The sequence below is a fragment of the Crocuta crocuta genome, unplaced genomic scaffold (assembly GCF_008692635.1).
Source record: "Crocuta crocuta isolate KB4526 unplaced genomic scaffold, BGI_CrCroc_1.0 scaffold70, whole genome shotgun sequence".
Taxonomy (NCBI): domain Eukaryota; kingdom Metazoa; phylum Chordata; class Mammalia; order Carnivora; family Hyaenidae; genus Crocuta; species Crocuta crocuta.
In genome coordinates, this window is record NW_027528417.1 from 410,212 (window position 1) to 435,369 (window position 25,158).

Below are 25,158 nucleotides of genomic sequence, written 5' to 3' on the forward strand. Positions count from 1 at the left end.
GGCCAGATAAACAATGTTCGGAAAGAAAAGGAGACATGATTTCAAATACAGCGGAAGTCTTGAAGTTGTGAGAGAAATCTGTGAACCACTTTATGCCAACATTCTTGAAAATCTAAACAAAAGAGATGGTTTCCTAGACTTCGAGATCAAAACAGTGTATATAATATTTCAAGACAAGAAGGCAGAGGAGGGAGAGAGAGGCAACAGGAGGAGAGGGGGCTGGGGAGAAGAGGAAGGAGAAGGGAGAGACGGTGGCCAACCTAAAGACGGCTCCGAGTAGTAGAATACAGGTAATTCTGGTATTCTTCCTTTCTGCCTACCTGTGTCCTGGTTAATTTACTGCCACCTCTCATGTGTCAGGCAAGGGCCCGCAGCCATTGTTCACCGTTTAGGCCAGGGATTTTGAGAATTTGCTTCGGGTCAGGTGGGCCATGGAAGTCACAGGAGGAAGCCGGGCTCTGCACAGATGGACAGCATCGTGGCTGGTGGTGGGCCTGGGGAGGGAGCCTGGAGGCCAAGACGGTTGAGGACGTGAACCCCATCTTCCCAGTGGCTTCTCCACCCACCAGGGTAAACCAGGGAGATAACGCCTTAATATCGTTAACCTAATTCCATCACTAAACACCCTTTTTCCCAAATCAGGAAACATTTCAAGCTATGGTGGTGAGAGCATGGACATACCTTTTTGGGGCCACCATTCAGCCCACTCTGGGGGCTATTTGACTGACAAGTTTAACTATAGAAAAATGAAGTACTTCTAAACGATGAAAGATACCATATGCCACGTGGAAAAGACGAGTGAAAGATGAGAAGTATTTGCCACACACGTCATAGATTTCTCTGGAATGCACAATCACGGATGAGGCGGGGGTTGGAAAAATTAGGTATTTTGCTCTTACTGTTTGTGGGTATCCATTTTTGTAGCAGGGAAACAGCTCAAATTTGCCAGCTCAGGGTACCTTGGTTACTTCGTCAGTTTTTCCCTAGGTAACCCAGCCAGTTTGGGGGCATCCGTGCCCCTCAGGGTTTCTCCTTCCTTCTCCCGGACTGTAGAGAGAAACGCACGCAGTGTGGTGTTTGGCATTAATACGGCTGGCTGTGTGCCCAGTATGACCGTTTGCTCTTTGGAAGAAAGGATTGTCTTTGATCCGGTTCTGAATCAGCAGTGCTTGGGATTTGCCCATCACCCAGAGGATCTTTATTGACTTACATTGATTTGAAAGCTTTTAAAATCCCTGGGTGCTTTCATTTCCGGGGAGGTTAAATAGGACCAGGGCTGCATTTATCACATTCCCAGCAGGGCTGTTGTGAGGATTAATGTTTTAGCAGAGATGATCTCCTGCTCCTTTAAAAAGGCATTAATTAAGTTAAAGGTTTTCGTTTTCAAGGATGTGCTTCGTTTTATAATAATTTGTATCTCAATCTATTGTCTGAAATATACATAATAAGGCTCCTACCCCTTCTCGTGGAAAACATGGCACACAGAAGTGCCCAGAAATTAATCCACCAGTAGGGCTCCTCTCTGGGTAGCATGTCAAGCGATTGGTCTTTGGAGTTCATCGTTGCGAGGGGAGATCGGCCGTGGTGGCGGGGCCTGTGGGAGGCCCGGGCGGGTGCTTTTGGGAGAGGGCATCCTGACCGATGTGCTGTTTCTCTTTTCCTCCCACTTGCGCAGCGAGATGAAGCAGAAGCTGGCGGAGGAAGGCAGCAAGTGCAGCATCCTCTCGAAGCACCAGAAGTTCGTGGACCACTGCTGCATGCGCTGCTGCTCGCCCTTCACCTTCCTGGTCAACACCAAGCGCAGGTGTGCCGACTGTAAGTTCAACATCTGCAAGAGCTGCTGCTCCTTCCAGAAGCACGAGAAGGTGTGGATCTGCTGCGTCTGCCAGCAGGCCAGGTGAGTGGCCGAGTGGACTCTTCCGGGGTCCGCTGGTGGCACTGCCTTCTTCAGCCAGGTAGGAGCAGCCGCGGCCGCCTGGTCAGTACAGTCCTGACCACACATGGTCAAGAGATCACCGAGGTGTGCGGGACACGTGTGTCCTTCAGGGACACAGGAGAACTTGGGAGCGCGACGCTTGTGTGGTCTCAACCTTTCATTCATTCATTGCACCAACGCATGCCGGACTCTTAGGAATCATGCTGGGCGCGGGAACGGACGGTGGGTCAGGCAAATGGCTGAGGGGGCCGGTGAACGCAGGAGTGTGGGTCCTAGTGTGCGGTGCTACAGGACTGACCCGTCCCCCGTTCGGCTGCGGGGGCACCGAGCGAGGATCTGCTAACTCTAGGGTTTGGAGAGAGCTTCACAGAAAGCAAGAATTCAAGGCAGGATGGTAAAAGAGGAAAAAGCATTAGTCACGTGAAAGGAGGGTGGGGATGAGGGTCTCCATGTGAAGGAAATGGCTGGCGTGGAGTCTCATGGACACACAGATTTTTATTCTCCCTCAGTGTATCTTCGATACATTGAGTATTTGGAAACTGAGAAGTCTGATAAGCCAGTGTCTGGTGTTTGTTCTTTGGAATTCTTCAGTCTTTGCTGGTCCCAGCACCTGCAAAGCCCATTCGTATCCATTGCCTCCATCATAATGCCTCGCTGTGAGCAAGATGGAGAATGGCCCGTCCCACGAACACACACAGGAGCACCTGCCTCCTGCCCCTCTTCCTTCTTTCCTCCTGCGTCATTAGTTCACTTACATCCTGTAACATACCAAGTCCCAGCATTTTCCCGTAAAGCTAGTTGATGGGGATGACTGCTAAGCGCCCTTGGGATCCCCAGGAGATCCGCATCTGAGCTCTAAAGAGATACTAGAGATACCAACCGAAGCAAATGTGGTCTGTTGGGCACTCATGATCCAGGGCGGGGTGCTGGCCAGGTTCTGCATTTGACTTTCAGAGCAAGGAATCCATCCAAGTCTCCGTATAGCAGCTCCTTGGTAGGAGGAGGAGAAGCGTTGTGGCAAGAAAGAGAAGGAGACTTAATTGTCAGTGAACCTCTGCTTGGGAGGGGAGGATGCAAAGAGGTGCATCCTGTGTCTTCCTTTCTCAGTGAAGTTGGGTTAAGGTCAAGTGCTGGTAACAGGAGAGGTGGATGTTGGAAGAGATTGTGTGCAATGGACATTAGAGAAGTTGGAGACCCAGGCTTTGGAGCTGGGCTCTAATCACTGATTTGTGCCCTTCCAATCATCTCGTTGCGTGTTTTGCTCCAGCCCTGCTCAACCTCACATATGTAGACATGAGGAAAATAGATGGTCGGGCTCTTCCTGGATTGGGCAGGTGTGGGGGGGTTGGGACTTCAGGGCTTTGGGACAGATGCAGGGATAAGGGGTTTAAGATATTTAAAATGTAGAAATTAAAATGATAGACCAACCTGGTTAGTGAAGGAAGGAAAGACAGAAAGGAGCTTCAGTGGTGGGAAGAAAATGAAGAGGTCCTCAGCTAGGAGTACATGGTGAAGGTGAAGAACTGTGGCCATGGGGGTATTTAGCAAGGGAAATTTTGCGTAGGGGAAAAGATATTTGAATTAGTGGTTTCCTAAGTGGATCCATTGGATGGTGAACATGGCCATAGGGGCTTGAGGTCTAGCTGAGGAAGCCGTGGGACTAAAAGGCAAGCGCACGTGGGTCCAAAGCGGCCAGGTTGATGGCAGAAGTATGGAGGTGGTCCACGTGACGCAATCTTCTTGAGCGAGGAGGAGGAACGGGCAGGCCAGGAGGTGATGGCAATAGGGAGTGGAAGAGTGTGGTGTGGCCGAACGTCACAACTGTGCACCCAGCAAGCCGGGTGGGTCTTACACGGCATTGGACCCAAACATCTGCCAGGGCACCGCTGTGCTGCTCGCATGTTAGTAACAGACCTTCGGCCCCATTGGGAGCACAGAGCCCGGCATGTAGAAGGCACACAAATCTTTGTGGGCCGAGTAACAGAACAGGACAATGTTCCCAAACAGTCAAGTGCATGATACAAATGAAGCTTCAGGAATTTTAAAGAGAAGGGACCAGAGAGTTCTGGGGCATTCTTTTTCTGGAAAGCAAGGGGCCCAAGATGGTACTCACATGGGGACAAGGAATCACAGGGCATTCTTGGCCAGGGTGTCCCATGAGCAAAAGAGATCCCACGAGGGGTGGAGAGGGCCCGGAACAGACCACTCTTGGCGGTGGCGTGCAGAGTTAGGTCAGCTTAGGTGAAGAGTTCAGGTTTGATCCCCCGGAGGTTGTGGCATCATTGAAATTCAAATCATCGAGACTCTAGCAGTCATCAAAGGATGCTGTTCTTCACTGTCCTTCAGTGTATTACCACCCCCAGACAGAAGGAAATGAGTTCCTGCACGATCTTGTTTCTTTCCATTTTCCTCTTTTCCTCTTCTCGGTAGATCAGAAGAATCTCCAAATTTACTACACAGCTGATAGCAATAAAACACGCAATCACAGCCTTTCAACCCCACATGCACCCGAGTTGTGTGTACGGGTCTGTTACTGGTTCCAGTTGAATGGCACATTGCTTTCACCAATCAGCAGTCATGCTGAGTGAGTAGTATGCTACCTCGGATCATACGACTTATAAATGGAAGGACCTTGCCTCCAGAGCCAGCCTTCTGATTGAATGCTGTGCTGTTTCATTTATACCAGGTTGTCTCAAGGACAAGTAAGATATTGAAAAATAAGCCATAAATGGGCAGCAAATGGTTCATAAGCCTATAGTTTAAATTTCCATTTTACATTTCTAGCCACCTGATGAGAAGGCGGGAGGCTCAGGGGACCCCAGTCTTGCATCATTTTCTTGTCAACATTGCATGGCTACTCCCTGAGTCTCAAAAGAAGACCATCAGAAGATAAAGAACCATTTGTAGAAGGGTACCTCAAAAGATATCAAAAAAACTAATGTAAATTTGCTCCATTAGCTTTTTAAAGAAGGAAGGGGTTACTGAGAAGTCCCCCACATTCAGTGTGTGTCTAGCATAGACAGAGCACACCCACGCTCATTTAATCAAAGTTGGCAGGAAGAGGGTCCTGAGGAGAAGGTGGGAATTTTGCTATTTTAATCTTGTATGATGTCATCTGGGGACATTTCTGGGAGTCTTACGATTGTAATAATATTGTCTGAAATCAGAAGAGATGAAAAAGTGGAGCTTGTTCCATTTTATTCAAGTTCATCCTAGGAACCTGTCTAGGGAAAAAAAGATCCATGATACGTGTGGCAGACTTTTGCTTCTAGAAATTTCTCTAAGGCCCAATGTGTTAGAGATGTCTGGGTCAGAGCACCTCAGATGTATGACCTGTGGGCTGACAGTCTTTTTTATAATCTGAAGGATGGTTCAGAAGAGTTTATTTTACTGATGGACTCAGAGGACTCACAAGCCGTGTGACTCCTCACCAACGGACACAGCCAGCCAGATTCCTCATGGGAGGCATTTAAGGGTGACTGTGGCTTGAAGTTCTCTCATTAGTAACAGCTTTTAAAGCCTGTCCATTTTCTTGAAACAGGGAAATAAAAATAGTTTACAAGAGATTTGCTGAGACTTCAAATCCAGATTTTACCTGGCAGAAGCTGGTGTCTGGCCGGGGGATGGCACTGAGGGCACCGTGCCTCCCTCCATGTTTTTCGTTGGCTTCTCTGCTCCTAATGCAGTCTGAACTTTACCTCTTGGTTTAGAAGTGATTTATTTTATTTTGGATATTCTTCCAGTAGATTCGTAGTCAAGCAGTTAGATGTTTTAAAACCAAAACCACTGTCATGTCAGAATCTATGAACACATTGTGTGTGTGTGTGTGCGCGCACGCGCGCGCATAATCTCAGCAAAATGGTTGATAGCAGCTCTGTGACATTGCAGAGGGGACCACTTTTGCGAGGCCACATTTAGACCCATAATTCACTGCCCACTGGCCGTGACGTGCTTTTCCCTTCCTGTGTAAATTAATCCCATTTTTGCTGCATCAGTTTAATTTCGAGTTGTTTATCCAGCGGCTACCATATGCATATGGACCCTTGAATGATTCTAATAATATGAATTCTGGTCCACAAAACATTAAAGAGCTAGGGATCTAGGGTAGACATTCACGCAAAAAATTAACAAATTGCATCAGAAATAAATGACTGTGTCGGGCACCTGAGCCTGTCTGCGGTGTTGGATTAGAAATGTAGGGTGCATCAGGGAGGTCCCAGATCGTGTCTAGGCTTGGTAAAAATGGCGGAATCTGTCAATTCGGCTTTCTTCTTTTTTGTCTCATGTCCTAGTGTCCTGTTTGGTTATTTATTACAGTAAAAATATTTTAATTTCAAATGAAAATTCCCTTGTAATGGTCATTGCTGTAATTATGATCAGCTGGTTAGCTCATCGTCAGTTCTTTTGCTCCATATGTCTTGCATTAAAATCCATTTTTGTTGTCAGTTTAGAATTTTTAACTTTGGGAAATTAACAAACATTAGATGAATTTACTGTAGAATGAATGATGGATTGATTACTTGTTTGGGAGCTTATAGAGCCAGTGGGATACTACTGAATCATTCCCTCTGTCATCTGTAAATGTAAATTTACCTTCTCAACAACTTCTTGTGTCGATTTATCCAAACGCTAAAAGTAAGGATGTCTAGTAGTTGCATTTTCAGAACTTCTGGAGGAAACAAAACTTTCAGAGTGAGCCCAGACCTCACTTACCAGCCATTGTCATTTGCGGTCATATTGATTCAAGAACAACACTCTTATTTTCCTTGGGAACAAATTGGCTTCTTAGTTCTTTGCTTCATTATAAAAATTGTTCTTTCTGATTTTTGTCACTTTGTGCTATTATCTTTAACACAGATAATTTTGGGAGACTATTGTCAGAGAATAAGAAAAAAAATTATCCTTGGAATTGAAATCAAAACACATCTCCTCATTATGCCTGTGTCATTTGTTTTGGTTTTTCTGAGACAACTTAAGGCTTCATTTCTTTTCACTTTGCGCTGAATATGCTTTACTTCTCTCTGATCAGTTATTCCTTCGGGAGTCACACAGTCCACATGATTCAGCATTACTGCCCTTTTGTATAAACTCCACAGTGTGTTTTAGAGATACTCCAGTGGATTTGCAATATCCCTAAGGAAAATACAGTAATATTAAAAATTCTCACCCTGGGATAAGGACATTCACAAGAGAGCAAATATTTGGGAAAATATTGAACCTCACTAGAATGCAAGGGGATAGAGGTTTATGCTTTAAGTAGTTCTCTTTTCCTCATTAAATTGGTGGGTTGTTTTTTTTTTTTTTATCATTCTACTCAGTGTTCACAAGGGTAGACTCAAAAAGAGACCCTCGTTGATTGCTGGTGCAACCAAAATGGGCATAACCTTTTACCGACATGTATCAAGAGCCTTTTGCATGTGCAAGCCCTTGAACCCAGTCATCATTTTTGAAAACCCATAACTAAAGAGAAGCTGTAGTATTTTTTAATACTGCACAAAAATGAGATGTGCTGAATTATTTGTAACACAAAAACAGAAGTAATCTAAATGTCCACCAGCAGAACAGTGGAAGTAAATTAGGGCATATTCAACTTGATAGAATATGATGAGGCTTTTAAGGTAGTGTGTATAGCATGGGTAAATTCTTACATTAAAACATTATTTTAAACAACTGCAATCAGAGGCACTTGTATGGCTCCATCGGTTAAGCATCCGACTTCAGCTCAGATCATGATCTTGCATTTCGGGAGTTCGAGTCCCGCATCGGGCTTTCTGCTGTCATCACAGAGCCCGCTTCAGATCCTCTGTCCCTGCCCCCAGCCTTCCCCCGCTTATGCTCTCTTTCTCTCTCAAAAATACATAAACATTTTTTAAAAAACTATAATGAAAAATGTGTGTACAATATAATCACTGTATAATAAACAAAAAAGACTGAAAGGGAACACACCGTCAGTGCCGTTAACATTGGCTTTGGGAGATAACGTATGGACAAATAACTTTTCTCTTGCCTCTGTTTTCCAGTTAGGTTCCAAATTGCCCACATTTTACACGTGTGCTTTTCTAACCAGGAGTACATAAAACAAGCATGAAATCTGGGATGTGCCTCTTTCTCTCCTTCCCGTTCCAAATCCTGTCCCCCATCACCTCAGTGTTGCTGTCCCCGCCACAGTGCCCTGCCTTCCGCCCAGAGCTAGACCACCCAGCTTCCCAGGGAAATGGGACCATCCAGGGGGACTTGTATTTTGAAGGCCCAAATAACAGGCACTTTAGGTTACAGATGTCAGCCTGACTATAACAGATGACTGTAGCACTAAGACTCGTCCTTGTCGTCCTTGTCGGGGTGACCTGAGTCATGAGGCAGTTGGGAATTTGGAAAACTGTAAATGGTCCCCGGTGAAAGCTAAGCATCTAAATTCTGGCCACTGGTTTTTACTATGAATAGATGAAATAGCACAAATATGTCAAGAATGCCTGCTATGGGCATGAGATTGACTTTGCCTTTTCAGCTGAATTGGTTCATGTAATTCTTACAGGAACTCTGTGAGACGGCAAGAGATTAGCCCCGTTTTAGAGGCAGGGAGGTCTGAAACGTGGAAGACCAAGTGGCTAGCCAAGGTCACTTTGTCAGTCTCAAGTTCAGGAGTATTCTTGCAGTCTCCCCAGGAATACGGCCTCTGGGCCCCTCTCCTTCAGCCGCCCGGCAGGCCTCCTTGCCCAGCCAGCCACCTGGACCCTGCTTTTAAGTCTGCAAGAGCAGTCGGCAGTCTGTGCTCCCATACGGGGTACAAGGGATAGTGAAGATTTCGGTTCCTCTTGAACTGCACATTTGCGCTTCCTGTACAGCCATAGCGGTGAGGACAGACTGAGACGCGGGCGTGAACATCAGGGATGGAGGAAGGGTATGGTGGCCTCAGCCCACGCCGCCGCGTGGCACTCCCTTCCGTTTGGCACTTTGGGCTCCTCACCGTCCCACTTACCTGAGGTGTGTCACTCTAACGTGTATCCTGTCTGGGCCATCAGGGTTGAGTGGGTGCTGTATCCAGTGAATGACTGACCAAATCTCTGAAAGTCTGCATTTTTAGGGAAAATATAGACTGTGACATTGTGTGACGCTTCAGCTTAAGAGCATGAATTAAATCTTTGAGATGTTTTTGGTAAACCATTGGCCTCTGAGCACATCATTTTAATAGGTTTTAAAGAAGAAGAAAGATTTACTTTGATACACATACAAAGTTTAGTAGGCTTTGATTAAATCTGTAGTATTCACAATGAGCATTTAGTATACATTTTTAGGCCAGCAACCATGGGTTTTTATTAGAGTGTTTACATAAGGAGTTATGATGGCTGATTTTAGGTGTCAGCTTGGCTAGGCCATGCTCCCTAGGCGTTCAGTCAAACAGTGGTCCAGAGGGCCGCCTGGGTGGCTCAGTCAGTTAAGCGTCCGACTTCGGCTCAGGTCATGATCTTGTCGTTTGTGAGTTCAAGCCCCGCATCAGGGCTCTGTGCTGACAGCTCGGAGCCTGGAGCGTGTTTCAGATTCTGTGTCCCCCTCTCTCTGCCCCTCCCCTACTTGTGATCTTTCTCTCTCTCTCAAAAATAAATAAACATTAAAAAAACAACAATAGTCTAGATGTCGCTGTGAAGATATGTTCTAGATCAGATTAACATTTAAATCAGAAGACTTGGAGCAAAGCAATTTACCCTCCATGATGTGTGAGCCCTGTCCAATGAGTTGAAGGCCTTTTGAGAAAAAAGATTGATTTCCCCAAGAAGGAGGAATTCTTCCAGCAGATGGCCTGTGGACCNACAGACAGATAGAAGGATACAATCTCCTATTGGCTCTTTTTTTCTATGGGAATCTTGATTAATACTGAGACCTTCAAGATGTGCAGGACAGTTGGGAGATATGGGAAGTAGAATGGAGAGAAGTGAAATGGGAGCCCTCTGGTATATTCTCTAGCCTGGCCCCAGAGAGAGAAGGGTCACAGGCAAAACAAAGAAGGGGAACACGGGACCCAACAGTGTTGTTCTGCAGCCTCGGGCACAATGTATGGTACAGATCTGGGGAGAGAGACGTTCTCCTTTGAGGATAGAAGCTCAATCCGGGGGAGGATTATTGGCCCTGGTGGCACTGGAGGAAGCTAGGCAGTGGTTTGGCATTTGCACAGGAGAGCAGCTTGGCCGCAGAAACTCTCAATCTAGTGGCTTCTCCACAACTAAACATTAGCAGGGGCTGGAAAGGGGAGGCACCACTAGTGACTTCCTGCCAGATTTCCCGAGGACTCCAGAAAACACCAAGGAGACACACTGTGGGTGGAGACTGATGTCCTGCTTTGTCCAGGAGGAAGCACAGAACTGGTACCTTTGGAATTGTTATTAAGATTACCTTATGTCTGTGTTTCCCCGTGGGCTGGTGACGCATGGGGAAACTCGGGTTGCCGTAGTAATGCAGGCATTGATTTGGGCAAAGCAAGGAGAAAAGAAAACTTAGGATATTGAAAAACTGGTAGATGGACCACCCCTGTCAGTAAACGGGCCCATGACCCTAACAATGGCAATCTGATCCTCTCTGGAAATTTGAATCTTGGATGAGCAACATATCCATTGAGGACAGTTAGAGCTGAGTCATCCCAAGATAGGTGACAAAATGTTGACCAGGGGTGATGTTCCCATTACTGAGATCCCTGGTGCCGCCCCCTCAAGTCTTGGATATTCAACTTGCCCCTAATTCTTTAAGCTACCAGATCTTTCCATTAAGATGACAGATGTCATCCAGAATTCATTTCTGTGGTTTAAAACAGAACCTAAAGAACCAGCCCCGCTACAATAGACACAATGCAGTCAGAGCTGCAAGATAGAAATCCTGGGCCAAGAAAGAGAAGAGGCAGGTGACCACCCTGATATGGGACTAAGAAGGGGATATTGTTGTTTCTCTCATGTTCCGTCCTCCACACTTGCATGCGGTGTCTCAACATCGGCAGGCCTGACTACGAAGTGTGACCTATAAGAAAAAGAGTTTGTGAGTTTCTGATTTTCTAAGGTCCCTGTTGCATAGCAAACAGAAAGGGTTTCAGCTATGACATTAGCTAAATACGTGCTAGGAGGAGAAGAGTAGATCTACAGGAATGGAGGAGGACATGAGGGTGTCCCCATGTTTAGGCAAAGGCCAGGAGTGGTACAAGCATGTTGTCACACCTAACATCTGAGAAGTGACCCCTTTTGTGGCTCAGGTGGTTTCTGCTTCTTCAGTTTCTTTTAGTTTCAATGAAATTGAAGGAGGACCTGAATGGCCACTAAAAGACTATTGGGTCGTAGATTGCAATGGGATTTTTGGCATGTGACTCAGATGGGGTTCAAAGTTGAAGGACATTAGGACTTCCAGCACTATGTTAAACAACAGTGGTGAGAGTGGACATCCCTGTCGTGTTCCAGATCTCAGGGGGAAAGCTCTCAGGTTTTCCCCGTTGAGGATGATGTTAGCTGAAGGCTTCTCATAGATGGCTCTGATGATGTTTAAGTAGGTTCCTTCTATCCCAACTTTCTCTAGAGTCAGGCAGAGAAGGACAAATATCATATGTCTGCACGTATAGGAGGATTAGGAGGAACTTGACGGAGGAACAAGGGGGAGAAGAAGGGCGGAAATGGTGGGGGAAAGGGAGAGAGGCAAACCATGAGAGACTCTTGAATGCTGACAAAAACTGAGGACTGATGGATGTGGGGGGAGAGGGGGATGGGCATGGAGGAGGGCACTTGTGGGGATGAGCACTGAGTGTTATGTGGAAACTAATTTGACAATAAACTATTAAAAAACAAAACAAAACAAAAAAAAAAAAAACAAAGTTGAAGGACATTGCTATTAAAAAAACAACCACCAAACTGCTTCCATTCCCATCTGTAGGGAAGAGTTTTCTCTGAGCTTAATTTTTTTAAAAAGAAGACCTAAAACTAGTGCCGAACACAATCTCCTTCAAATAATAAATGATACCCATCCGTGCACAGAGGAACCAATAAAAAAGCCATCTCACTGCAAGATGGATTTCCAATAAATGTATGTTTCTGTTTTGTTACTATTTATCAGAATTTGAATATATTTATGGGTTTTTTTGGTATTCCAATAGAACTTTATTTATGAGCACTGAAAGTTGGATTTCATACAGTTTTCATGTGCTATGAGACACTGTATATTTGTGTTCTTGATCAATTGTGTCTTAATCAGAATTGATAATTCAAGATGCATATTTTGACACTTTGAGCCTCAAGGCTCATAAAGTTATTAAATTCAATTTATTACACATATTTCTGTGACAAAGAATGATTGCAGGGTGATAAGATTTAAAACTAAAAATATATGATATAAAATAAAATTCTGAAAAGGAAGTAGATGAGATAGAAATGTCCGTTCAGGGAGAAAAATGGAAAATGTTAATATTCCAACTGTTAAAAGAGCTGGCCAACTATAACCCACAGACCAAATCTGGCCTGCTACCTGCTTTTATAAAAAAGCTTTGCTGGAACACAGCCATGTTTATTCGTGTACATGTTATCTAGGACTGCATTCAACTATGATGGCAGATGTAAATAGTTACAACGGGGACCAGATGGCCCACAGATCCAAAAATATTTACTATCTGGCCACTTACAGAAACAGTTTGCTAATCCCCAGCTTAGACCAATCATGGCCCATCCCCTGGATTTCAGCACATTTCCATCCTGAATATGCTGGGACATTCTCATAGGATGTTAACCAGGGTGCAGGGGAGATGGATGTGATGACAGCCATCAGTGGCTACCACGATTCACACTTCCGCATATCTGGGGATCTCAACCACCACCGACAAAATGTCACACAGGCTAGTAGCACCGTTCCTCCTCATTGACTCCAGATCTATGGACCACAGAATCCCATGGAGAGAGCCATGTTCTGTGGCCTTAGAGCAGATCGGGAACTTAAGAACCCATTGGTTCTTTGCAGAATTTTCTTCTAACGTTGATCAGTCTAGCAGGTGTCCCCAACATGAACTTTGCTCATTGACATGGTCGAAAAAATGCCCAAATTTCAACCATTTTAGAGGAGTACATCCAGAGCTAACAGACCTTGTTAAAATACCCTTTGCTGAGAGAAATAGTCCCTCCACCCATGCCGGTCTTGGACCACAATCTGGGCAACAGGTGGCAGCTTCAAGCCCCAGGATAGATTCTACATTTAACATTCGCTGGAGGTTCTCTTTAACTCGATTAACAGAAACAAGAGGATTAATTGGGAATAACTGGAGCCATGCCGTGGACTCAGCCATAGATGATTATGAACACTCACGCAAATATCATCATAATTCAACAAATACAGAGCACGGGCACATCTCAGAGACACCGTGGGTTTGCTTCCAGACAACTGCAATAAAGTGAGTCTCACGATAAAATGAGTCAAATGAATGTTTTGGCTTCCCAAGTGTTATAAAAGCTATGTTTACACTATACTGTAGTCTATTGTGTGAGATGGCATTATGCCTAAAATAACAATATACATTCCTTTATTTAAAAATACTTGTTGCTGGGCCGCCTGGGTGGCTCAGTCTGTAGAGTATCAAACTTTGGCTCAGGTCATGATCTTGTGGTTCATGGGTTCAAGCCATCAGGCTTGCTGCTGTTGGTGTGGAGCTTGCTTCCAATCCCTTGCACCCCTCCCGCTCACACTCTCTCTCTCTCAAAAATAAACATTTGAAAATAAATATTTATTGCTAAAAAATGCTAATCATGTGAGTTTTCAACAAGTCATCATCGCTGACCTCAGATCATCATAACAAATATAATAATGATGAAAATGTTTGAAATATTGCGAGAATAACCAACATGTGACAGAGACAGGAAGTGAGCAAATGCTGTTGGGAAAATAGCACCGAGAGACTTGCTTGGCGCAGGGTTGCCTCAGACCTTCAATTTGTAGAAAACACAATGCCTGTGAAGTGCAACAACGCGCAACGTGACAAAACCAGGTTTGCCTGCACATCTGAATTCTGATGTCAATGTCAGATCCCTCCCCACGGAAGAAGGGGTGGAGTCCAGCCAGGAGTTAGGGGACATAGCCTGTCTCCGTCCCCATCCATCTTCCTGGCTGTTGGTCTGGCAGCCATGCTTTCTCTCCAGCCCTTCCCAACCTGCACAAGAATGAGTGTCTCATTAATCCAAGGCTTTTACAGTTAAGAATGCACAGTCTTTCTGCAGTCGTTCATTTTATAGTTTAGAAACTGTCTTTGCAGGAGTGATTCCAGGGGCCCAGGGACCTCTGCCCCTAACTGGCCCCTGCTTGGGTCCATGAATCCCTGAGCTCACTTGCATCCCTGGAAACTTGAGCTCAAATACCTCCTTGTGCTCTGTACCCTATTGGCAAGCCCTTGTCAGCAACCCTCAAACTTTTTCAGCTTGGGCTTTTTGTTTAGGGACGTGAACAGTCTCTAGAGCGAGTAAAAGAATGCATCGTCTTCTGTCAATTGATCCTGGCGAAATACGCAGGGCAGTCTTGTTTCTCCTAAACAAGGAGATTGAAGCCAGGAGACTTGAGGGACTCACCTAAGTTTACACATTTGCTGGATTGTAGACAGAAGTCGGCAGCCACTGTTGAGTCTCTGCAAGCCGGACCCCAGCACAGGGGTTGACCCCGGGCATGTAATAGGCTACCAGTCATTGGCGGCTGAAATTGTGAAAGAATAGAAACTCAGTCCTGAACCCAGCCTCCCTCAACCAGTCCTCCGCCAAGCTGCTTGATGAGGAATAACCACGCCCGTCACACATCAGATTTCTTCAGAAGAATCCTATCACTGGGAACGAGACCATGAAGGATTAACTATAGTTATTGAAGCAGTTATTGGAGACACTTTTGAATAAAACGTGGGAATCAGATAGGCAAGGGGAAGCAGGAGAGGTAACATTTGGGAATTTCCATTCAAAGACATTTCTTCCCCGGGGCACCTATTGGGCTCAGTCGATAAGGCATGTGACTTTTGGTTCCGGGTTGGTTATAAATTCAAGCCTCGCATTGGGTGTAGAGATTACTTAAAAATAAGATCTTTTAAAAAGTCCATTCCAAATACACTTAATAAGTGTCCGTTATTTTTGCCCAGCACTGTGTTTTACACAGTGATATAATAGTAAATAATACATAGTTCTTGACCTCAGGGAGCTCACAGTTGAGAATTGGAGCCAGTGGGTGGGTGGGTCCAGGGAGGGCCAGGGGTAACTAAAACTCGCAAACATGTATTTACAATGGAATTAGTTGCATAACTGCTGGAGTTCATATATAAAAGATGTATTTGGAGAAAGAAATAACCATCAATTCTGGCTTGAGAAGTCAGAGAAAGTCTACAGAGGTCAGGACGCGCAAGAAGGATCTTGGAAGATAAGGAGGCCGCCAAAAAGATGGGATGGTGAGGCAGAGGAGGGTGTTGTAGGCCAGTGAACCCTATCTTTTAACCTAAGGGGAATTAACAAACAGCATATCTACAGCATATCTCTGAGCTGTCAGCACAGAGCCCAACGCGGGGCTCGAACCCATGAGCAGTGAGATCATGACCTGAGCCGAGGTTGGATGCTTAGCTGACTGAGCCACCCAGGTGCCCCCCAAATTATATTTTTAATAAAGAAAGGCATTATGTGCAACTGTACCGTGTATTCTTTTTGCTGTCCCCTAACTAAAGGTTTTTCTTTTCCTTATTTTGGGGGGAGAGGGTTGGGGTGTGGTTAACATTTAGAGACACCGTCACAGACCTGACAGGCACTGTCTGGCTGGGATGCTTTGGCACCGGCTGCATTTTGAGCATGGCATGGTGGCCCCAGAGGTCTCCTACAGGCCAGAAAAGCTGTGGCCTGGGCGGAGAGTGTCTGAATGGGTAATGAAGAACGTGGCGATGTATTGGGGCCTGGGGGATGAGGGATGGTGTATAGCAGGGTCAGGATACTAATCACTCTGCAAACAAATATCTTCTTGCTTTATCCCCAGCCCTATCGACTGTGAGAAGGCTAGAGGCATATTTTCTTGGGCACTCCTTTTCCAGAAATGGACGTGGGGGGCAGGGTAGGGCCCTTTCATCTTCCCACACTGTGCCCCACTATGTGCTGTGCGCTCTTCAGACCTGTACTTCTGCAGAGCAGGAGTGGGCAGTGGCCAGCCCCGCCCCTTGCTGGCACAGAGCGGCCCCTTGGGAAGGGCTTGCTCCAGTAGATGCCTGAGCACCTACTTGGTAGATGGCCAGGTGTGACCAGATTGATCAGCAGTATGAATTTTATTTCCTCTGGTCTTAAAGTAGGTCTCGGCCCTTCTGTAAAGCCAGTAAGACCGTAGCTGTTCGTCTGTGCTCAGATGGGGTGAGACCAGAGCTTGGAACTCCCTGGGAAGTTGAGGAAACCACAGGTGGTTCAGTGTTACCGGTGTGCAGGGTGCCACTGGGGTGTCTGGGGCGGAGGCTGGAGGCCAGGCCCCAGCATGGCTTCTGGCTCTTTAGAGAACATCTGTGGCTCTTGAGATGAGCGCCAGTGCTTCTGGAACCACGCCTGGGCATTTTTTCTTTCCCTGGAGCATAACCCAACATGAACTTGGTTGAGGCGGTGGGCATTTCTCTTGCCACCCGCGCACGCATCCTGTGATTCAGCTCCCTCTTGACGCTGTGTATTCTACAATTACCAACTTGACTATCGTTGTTTTCCTGGCGGAGAAGATAGAACTCAAGGGCTCAGTTTTCAGCTCAGTGCCTGTTGACATTAGTTAGAGCCTTGGCTTCAGACTGGACACCTGCATCCTCCTTCCTGACCCCCTCAAACACAAGAACCTTCTTCCTCCACCCCAGGCTCTCTGTGCTCCTGTTTTTCTCTGCTAGAAGGGTACGGCCATTCTCCCAAATGCCATAGGGGCAAGCTTTATTTAGCGAGAATTTTATATAACAGCCGCTTGCATAACACTGTGGGCTACGCATGCTCTCCAAGCATTATAAATCCTAACTCTTAATATTCCTAATGGTATATGAAGTAGGTACTGTTATTTGCCCCTTATCTGAAGCATGAAGAAGTTAAATAACTTAGGTTAAACAGAGTAGATTTTATTAAATAGGTGCGTGTCAGTAGATGGGACTGGATTTGTGGAAGACCCAGAGCACATCCTAAATTAAGCAGGTTGGGTACTTACTGGTATGAGTCAGTCTGTGGCATGTTTGAAATAGGACAGATGCTGGAACTACATGCCTGAGTTCAAATCCACCACTCACTGCCAAGGGCAAGGGGATGCTAATATCCTCCTTTCCGAGTGATTTTGTGAATGTAGTTGAAGGAACCTGTCTCAGCGCCTGATATCTGGGTGTTTAGCAAATGTCGGTCACTATTATTATGGCTGCTGGCAACATCATGATCATAGCGTGACTGGCTTCTCTAGGGACCCTAAAGAGCAGCCCCCTCAGTGATTTTGGAGCACTCTGGTGTTGACCTCCCCAGCCTCCCCCTCCCTACCTCTCTTTTTCTCTCTTCCCCCACCCTGTCCACCAGCCTTCTTCTGTACCAGCTTCTGGTGAGCTTCTGGTGAGCTCTTCTGCAAAGAAACAGCCTCTGTTAAGATTTCCAAGAAGCCTAAACAAAGACCTACGGCAAAGGCTGCCTTGAGCCACTGTGTTCTTCATATCTTCCCTCAGCCTGACTCATCCACACAGGCCTGTTCCTGGGATTGTATTTTTGGGTGAAAGCTGCTGATCTCTCGCAGTGGCTGAGTGTCACAGAGAATCACTGAATGCTCTCTTTTCTAACACAGCAGAGCTCTTGAGTGGGACCGAGCAGCCAGGACCAGCTGTATGTGTTAATCCAGGCAGATTACGTGTGTGAGAGAAGGATGCTGACCCGTGAACACACATACCAAGTGCCTTGGTGACTCAGTGAGTCCCGCTCAGGGACCCCAGGGGCCACTATCAGACTGCCATTGTCCCATAATTCATTCCTTCCCTAACATAGCGGTGCACACGTAGGGTGATGGGACCTAAAATACATGGTATGAAAAGGGTGGGAATCCTCTACACTGGAAACTTACGTCGATGGGAAGTCCAGATTTTTCCTCTCTTGGCAGCACTTCCCAGAGGAAGGCGTTGGTCTGGTGATCCCTTGAGGTTCCTTTCCACCCCGTGTTCCTTCCGCCCCTTAGTCTGCAGTAGACAGATGTAGGGTTTGATTCCCAGATTAGCAGCCACATTTTCACCATGTGACCCTGGGCAAGTTATTTGATCCTTTTGAACTTGGGAGTTACGAGACTTTCCTTAAAAATTACTGTAACAAGATGAAAAAGATCTGTAAATCACTTAGCAATACTTTACTATGACAACGGGTAGCTCTTATTATGTTGTTTTCATTTTGAGGTTGCCAGATAGCTATTCCCTTTACTTTATGAAATATTCAGCACAGTATAATTGCCTGTAAGCATGAAGGCATGGCAAAAATAATTTCGTTTTATAATTAGCTCTTATAGTTCCTTTCCCAGCATTGACCAAGATGGTGAAATACATCCCCACTCAACAAATGAAGACACTGGTCCACCTTCTGGAAGCTGTCATAGGATCACTCGGCGAATGTTTGAGGATATGGACTCAAATCATTTAATAAACTTAAGTGTGCACTGCTTTAAATTTTAGTGTCCCTAGGAACTAAAAAATGTGCACAGCAGACTGTAGCTATAATATACGCATCAGGTGAAGACCATTTGTACGGTATCACAAAATATACATTTCATTTTTTTTCTGCTCAAATAAAATGTTTACTCGCCAGGCTGAGTTAACACAGCTGATGTTGTTTAACTCGGCGATGTGAATGTTATCTTTAATAGCAATGTTCTTAATTTACTAGGTAATGATAAAGTTATACAAAGGGAATTAAAATGGTTTGACAATTATGAATTCACCCAGATTTTGGGGTTTTTTTGAAGCTTATTATATTTATTTTGAGAGAGAAACAGTACAGCTGGGGGGAGGGGCAGAGAGAGGGGGAGAGGGAGAGAATCCCAAGCAGGCTCTGTGCTGTCAGCACAGAGCCTGATGTGGAGCTTAACCCATGAAGCCATGAGATCATGATCTGAGCCGAAACCAAGAGTCAGGTGCTTCACTGACTAAGCCACCGAGGCACCCCATCAGCCAGATTTTGACCTAAAATTTTACCCATCCTAAAGGAAGCCCCTGAGTATCCCCCTTCCGTTACATCTTCCCTTCCTCTGGAGGTAAGCACCCTTTTGAACATGGTACTTGGTGATTCATTCGTTGCTTCATACCTTTGGTATGACTGTACAAATCCCCAAACAATACACTGTATCGTTGTACTTGTTTGTCACCTTTATGTCATTGGTGTTGTGCTGTATATATCCTTCTACAATGTGATCCACCATTAAACTTTGTGGCATCTCTTCACATTACACGTGTGGGTCACGCGCATGGCAGAGACGCAGTGGTCAGCAGGCGTTCCGTATGCTCCCCTGCGTTTTCCAGCCTGCTTCACAGGCAGCCCAGAGCCACACAGCTGATCCTGGACGAGGGACTCTGAGCAGAAGTGTCACGTATCCTGCTCAAGCCCAGGCAGTTAACTAGAGGGCCTTCTCTCCCCGCTCCGATGGCGACCATGAAGGCCTTGGGTTCAGATTACGCAGCTGGAAGACGCAAAGTCTTCATTAGCCTGGGTCTCTAAGAGATTGTGAGGGACAGAGCCTCCTGTCTGCCCACACTGAACATGTAATATGAGCAAAAGAAAAAAGAAATCCCTTGAAGTTTTAAGCCAGCTAAGATGTGGAGGTTGATGTGTCAAAGCCTATTGTAGCCTGAAGGGTACAGGCGCTGGCACTGCCGTACAGTCTCCACTGTGTGACTGCCCTGCGGTTCCTGTTCTGCTGATGGATGTTCACATTGTGTCTCAGTTTTAGCTGTTACAAAACAGTGCAGCCGAGATGTTCTTACACATTTATATACACATGCAAGAGTTTTTCTAGGCTGTGTGGCTAGGACTGACTTTCAAGCTGTCGGGTCTGCACACATTCCACTTTGCTAGCTAGACCCCAGCTGTTCTCCATCAGAATTACAGCAGCTTACAGTCCCACAGTCCGTAAAGAAAAAAGAAATTCCCTTTGTATCACATCCTTACTACCCATTGGTATTAAAATACATTTCTAGGGGCGCCTGTATGACTCAGTTGGTTAAGTGTCCGATTCTTCATTTCAGCTCAGGTCATGGTCTCAGGGTCGTGAGATCGAGCCCCACATCAGGCTCTGAGTTGAGAGCGCAGAGCCTGCTCAGGATTCTCTCTCTCCCTCTCTCTCTGCCCCTCTCCTGCTCATGCTCTCTTTCTCTCAAAAAAAAAAAACTTAAAAAAAATAAAATGTATTTTTAATTCTTGCAAGTCTGATATAAAATAATGATTTTAATTGTATTTTGAACTTACATAAGTTAAGGTTTGATTGCATTTTGTTTTGACTAATGAATGTATGCATCATTATCTCTGTTTCCCATTTATATTTCCTCTTCGATGGATTGACTGTTTATAACTTTTACTGATTTTCCTATTTACTTTCTTCTTTTTCTTAATAACAAGTAGAAGTTCAGGGTGCTTGGGGGCGGGCTGTGTCAGTAAAGAGCCCGACTCTTGATTTTGGCTCAGATCATAATCTTGTAGTTTTGTGGGCTTGAGCCCCACATCGGGCTCTGCTCTGACAGTGCTGAGCCTACTTGGGATTTTCTCTCTCCCTACTCTCTCTTCCCCTACCCTGCTCTCTTTCTCCCTCTCTCAAAAATAAATAAATATTTTAAAAAAATTCTTGGAGCACCCAGGTGAGTGACTTGGCTCAGGTCTTGATTCCACGGTTAGTGAGTTCAAGCCCTATGTTGGGCTCTGTGCTGACAGCTCAGATTCTGGATCCTGCTTTGGATTCTCCGTCTCTCTGCCTCTCCACTGCTTGCTTTCTCTCTGTGTGTCTCTCAAAAACAAATAAACATTAAAACGTTTTTAAAAAAAAGAATCCTCTGATGACAGATGGCAGTAGTGCTGTTGAGAAACCTTGACACATGAGCACACATCCTCTGATTTCACTCCTCCTTCCCTCGCTAGCCTGAAATAGCCGTGTTCTTTAAGTTAATATGTACATGTATTAGTTTAAAATACTCACATTCTTGGGATGCCTGGGTGTCTCCATCAGTTGAGTGTCTGACTCTTGACGTCGGCTCAGGTCATGATCTCCCGGTTCGTGGGTTCGAGCCCCGCGTCGGGCTGTGTGCTGACAGCTCAGAGCCTGGAGCTGCTTCGGATTCTGTGTCTTCCTCTCTCTCACCCCCTCCCCTGCTCACGCTGTCTCTCTCTCTCTCTCTCTCTCAAAAATAAATAAAGTAAAAATTTCTTAAACATGATAGCCAAGTGAAATGCCTAATCGTGGGCCAACTCCTGAGTCGAGGGAAAACAGCCATAATGTACGTTGGGACAGTTGCCAAAATTTTACTCTGGGTAATAGGAGAATGGTATGAGATTAATTTAAAATTTTGTGAAATAGAGCACTCTACGTGGCTGTAGAAAAAAGCGTTCCTTTTCCTGGAAGTACACATGGACACATCTCACGGCAAATTGACATCATTTTCACTTATTTCTCCATCAATCCCTCCTGAGTTCAGCCTGCGCAGGGGGCTTGTGGTAAAAATCTCCAACCGGGGGGCACCTGGGTGGCTCAGTCGGTTAAGCCTCTGACTCCGGCTCAGGTCATGATCACATGGTTTGTGGGTTTGAGCCCCGCATCAGGTTCTGTGCTGACAGCTCAGAGCCTGGAGCCTGTTTCAGATTCTGTGTCTCCCTCTTTCTCTGCCGCTCCCCCACTCATGCTCTGTCTCTGTCTCAAAAATTTTTTTAAAAAATTTAAAAAAAATCTCCAACCAGGTCCTGCCCGTCACAGTTTCTAGAGAGCTGTTTGTTCACATTCTCATTTGTGTTGTTTGTTTTATAATCTGGGGGGTAGGAATTCGTGGTGTGCCTTTATCCTTAATGGTTCTTCTTTTTATCCTGAAGCCTCTTTGCATAGTTACAGAGCTGCTGCTTTGGGGAAAGGGCCAGCCCAGGAGTTTGATCTTTTTGCAGTTTCTCGGGTAAGCAGAGGTGTCAGTTCCTTCGGCGAGTGCCCAGGCCTCCCGAGACCGCCACGACTGGGGAGTCCGAGGGTTCGTGGCACTTACTGCGCACCAGCCTCCATAGTAACCTGGAGACGGCTCTGTGCCGAGCAGTCGTGAAGCAGAAGGAACCATTAGAGGCTGCAGGATGCCCAGGGCCAAGGCTACAGTCACAGCAAGTCAGGTGGCCCAGAGGAAGAGATGTAGAAACAGGCCTTCTCTGAAGTTCGAGTTCAGCAGGTGAGGACGGGAGGTCAAGGCAGGCTGGTCAAAGTAAGGGTGGGCAGACCGGAAAGCAAGGTCAAGGTAGCGAAGTCTGGTTTTCTGAGGGCTGAATCTAGGGATGGAGAGCATATGTGGGGAGAAGGATGTCAGGTGCCAACACTCTTTACTTCATGGTACCTAGTCCTGTGAGGTGCTGGCACCCCTTTCATAGTCCTGGCCGTGAGCTCACCTGCGCAACAACTTGTCCATGGGCGGGAGGAAGGGTGGGGCCAGACCCGGGTCTCTGGCCCTCGATGTGCTTCCCACCAGGACTGTACCACCCCCCCCACCCCAGGTGGGCAGATACTGGTCTTTGGAAGGAAAGGGGCATCTTGCTCTTTTTATGTGTAAAGCACGGATACATACAGACAGTACATACGTTGATAGACATTGCAACTGTGGCATTAAAAGTTTATTTGGGCGACACGTTAGAGAACAAAATGTCTGAAAAGACCCCCTGGGGAGGCAGTAATGAAAATTAAAGGCTGTGAAACGCTGTCTAGAGCGAGACGGGCAGGGACAGGCGTCAAGCGGAACTGGTCTGGGATGCCCGAGTCAGGTTGGCCTCGCTGCCCCTTGAGCTGATGGTTTCCTTGGCTTCGTTAGAAGCAGCTGTCTGGCCCCACAAAAGCGGTTGTTGATCTTCTTTGTAAAATTTGACAAAACTATTTTCGTGACTTCCCCACTTGTGCGCAAAAGGCGTTGGCAGTGTTTGCTTGGGGAGGAATGGGGGCTCTTACTACATGCCGGTTTCAACACTGTAGTAAGGACTTTCTAATCCATCACTTAAGAGTCTTGACGTAGATGAAAACCTGTGACCCCTTGGGGGTTGGAACTCCAGTTTACATGTATATCCGGTTCCTAGCGTCTGAATTCTGTGTGAATATATTTTTAGTTTTCTTAAGTGTTTATTTTGAGAAAGAGAGAGTGTGAGCAGGGCAGCAGCAGAGACAGAAGGAGAGAGAGAGTCCCAAGCAGGCCCCGTGCTGATAGCACGGAGCCCGACTCGGGGCTCGAGCCCATGAAACACGAGATCATGACCTGAGCTAAAATCAAGAAATCAGACATTCAACTGACTGTCCACCCAGGCACCCCTGAATATTTTTTTAATTAGTGAAGTTGGAAGTCCTAAAATTTACTCAGTGGAATCTTGCTACAGAGAAGGTTCTGTGTTCCAAGTAATTTACTCTTAATACTCAGTTGGCAGGTGATGCTTTAGAAGCAAACGGATGATTAAAATACTAATTTCCGTCTAAGGTATTTTCAGCAGGCAGCTTTCCTGCTGCCTTGCACTTACTGTATTCCTACCACGTGTTTCTCTATACTACAATATACCCCCTATTTAATAACGAGTGCAAATACACCATGTGCACAAATAATGTGTATGAGTGTGTAAATTAAAAACTGATCTCTCACCACATATTAGGCAACTTTTATATCCCTTCGCTGTTTTATAATTTCCAAAGTTTCTGCAATCAACACTTACATAATCAGGAAAGCAGTGATGTTATTCATAAACATACGACGACTTTTCAGAAAAAGAGACTCTTAAACCCAGGTCAAGAATAAAAATCCTCTTTTTCTTTTTTCAGAGATCGTAAGAGTTGGAGATAGTAAATAAAGATTCTAACTCTGGGCTTTTCAGAAGAGAATGTGCCTTCAATTAGAAATGCTATAAACTAAGTGAACATTCAGAAAGATGTGCATCTCTAACCACACGTGGATGGGTTTGAACAAAGGCCAGATGCAGGTGTGAAGCAAGGCTGGGGTCTGGGTGGGGGTCCGGGTGAGGATGGACCCAGGGGCTCCCACGGGGGTCGGTATCGCTGCCCAGGAGGAGTCCAGAAATAGCTTTAGTGGGAGTGTTTTGATGATCGCAGTGGGATTACTGCTGGCCTCTGGTGCCTCGGCTGCCGGCCTCCTTCAGCGTGTGGGCAAGTGTGAGGCCAAGAAGCGCTGTGCCCTCCAGCACACCAGGAGCACCCTGGTGAGCCCAGCGGTCAGTTATGTTGTGTGGGTTTTCCCCCAATAGACAGGAGGCCGAGGGCTCCCCAAGTCAAGCTGGATCGTGTGCTCTGCACACAGAGACCTAGTTAGCTCTGCCTTTGTTGCAAAGGGAGCAATCCCACCTAAAGCCCTACTTTTCCTCTTCACGATATGCCCCCGATGCCCTGAAATGAGGCCTAAGGGATGGCGGTACCCGTGTCTGTGCTGACATTCACGGGTTGCCCGTCGGGAGCCGGTGTGGTTGCGCCCTCAGTGGAGCTACCGTCATCTCTACGTATTATCATCCTCAAAAACCCACATTCTACATGGTGATCATCATGTTAATGCCTTCTGTCTTACTCAGACACATCAACTTGCGTCCACGTCTTACAGCCCTCACAACCCACTTTTGTGTTTGAATGTTGTCGTTCCTCGTTCCAGTTTTGTTCTGCAGCTGCGGGCACTTCTCCCATGAGCGTCTGCACACGGGTGCCCTGGCACTTCCGGTCATTTTCCTGGGAAAACCTCGGGGCATAGAACTCTTGGCTCAAACACTGTGCGTGTATCTGACTCTTCTTAAAGAGTACCATACTGCTTTCTCACAGAACCGTCCAGGCTTTTCCTGCCCTCCGCAGTAAACATCAATTTCAGCTCAAGTTCCAATGTCAGGCTCTCAGGTTTGAATTCTTACTACTTTGCTGAGAAGTGTTTTACTGCAGGAGAGTCAGCTGTATCAATGACTTTGAATGTTTTCCTCTGGTTCCTTTAATTTTTTTAAAATGTTTTTTATTTATTTCTAGGAGAGAGAGAGAGAGACAGCGTAAGCAGGGGAGGG

General features: G+C 46.0%; 1 protein-coding gene across 1 annotated transcript in view; it reads left to right on the forward strand.

Moving 5' to 3' along the window:
- MYRIP (myosin VIIA and Rab interacting protein) overlaps window positions 1-25,158 on the forward strand; it is a 263,471-nt gene that overhangs the window by 90,379 nt on the left and 147,934 nt on the right. Inside the window, exon 2 of the mRNA XM_077754495.1 lies at window positions 1,676-1,897. Within this exon, the coding sequence (XP_077610621.1) occupies window positions 1,676-1,897 (222 nt within the window). The remainder of the gene's footprint in view (window positions 1-1,675; window positions 1,898-25,158) is intronic.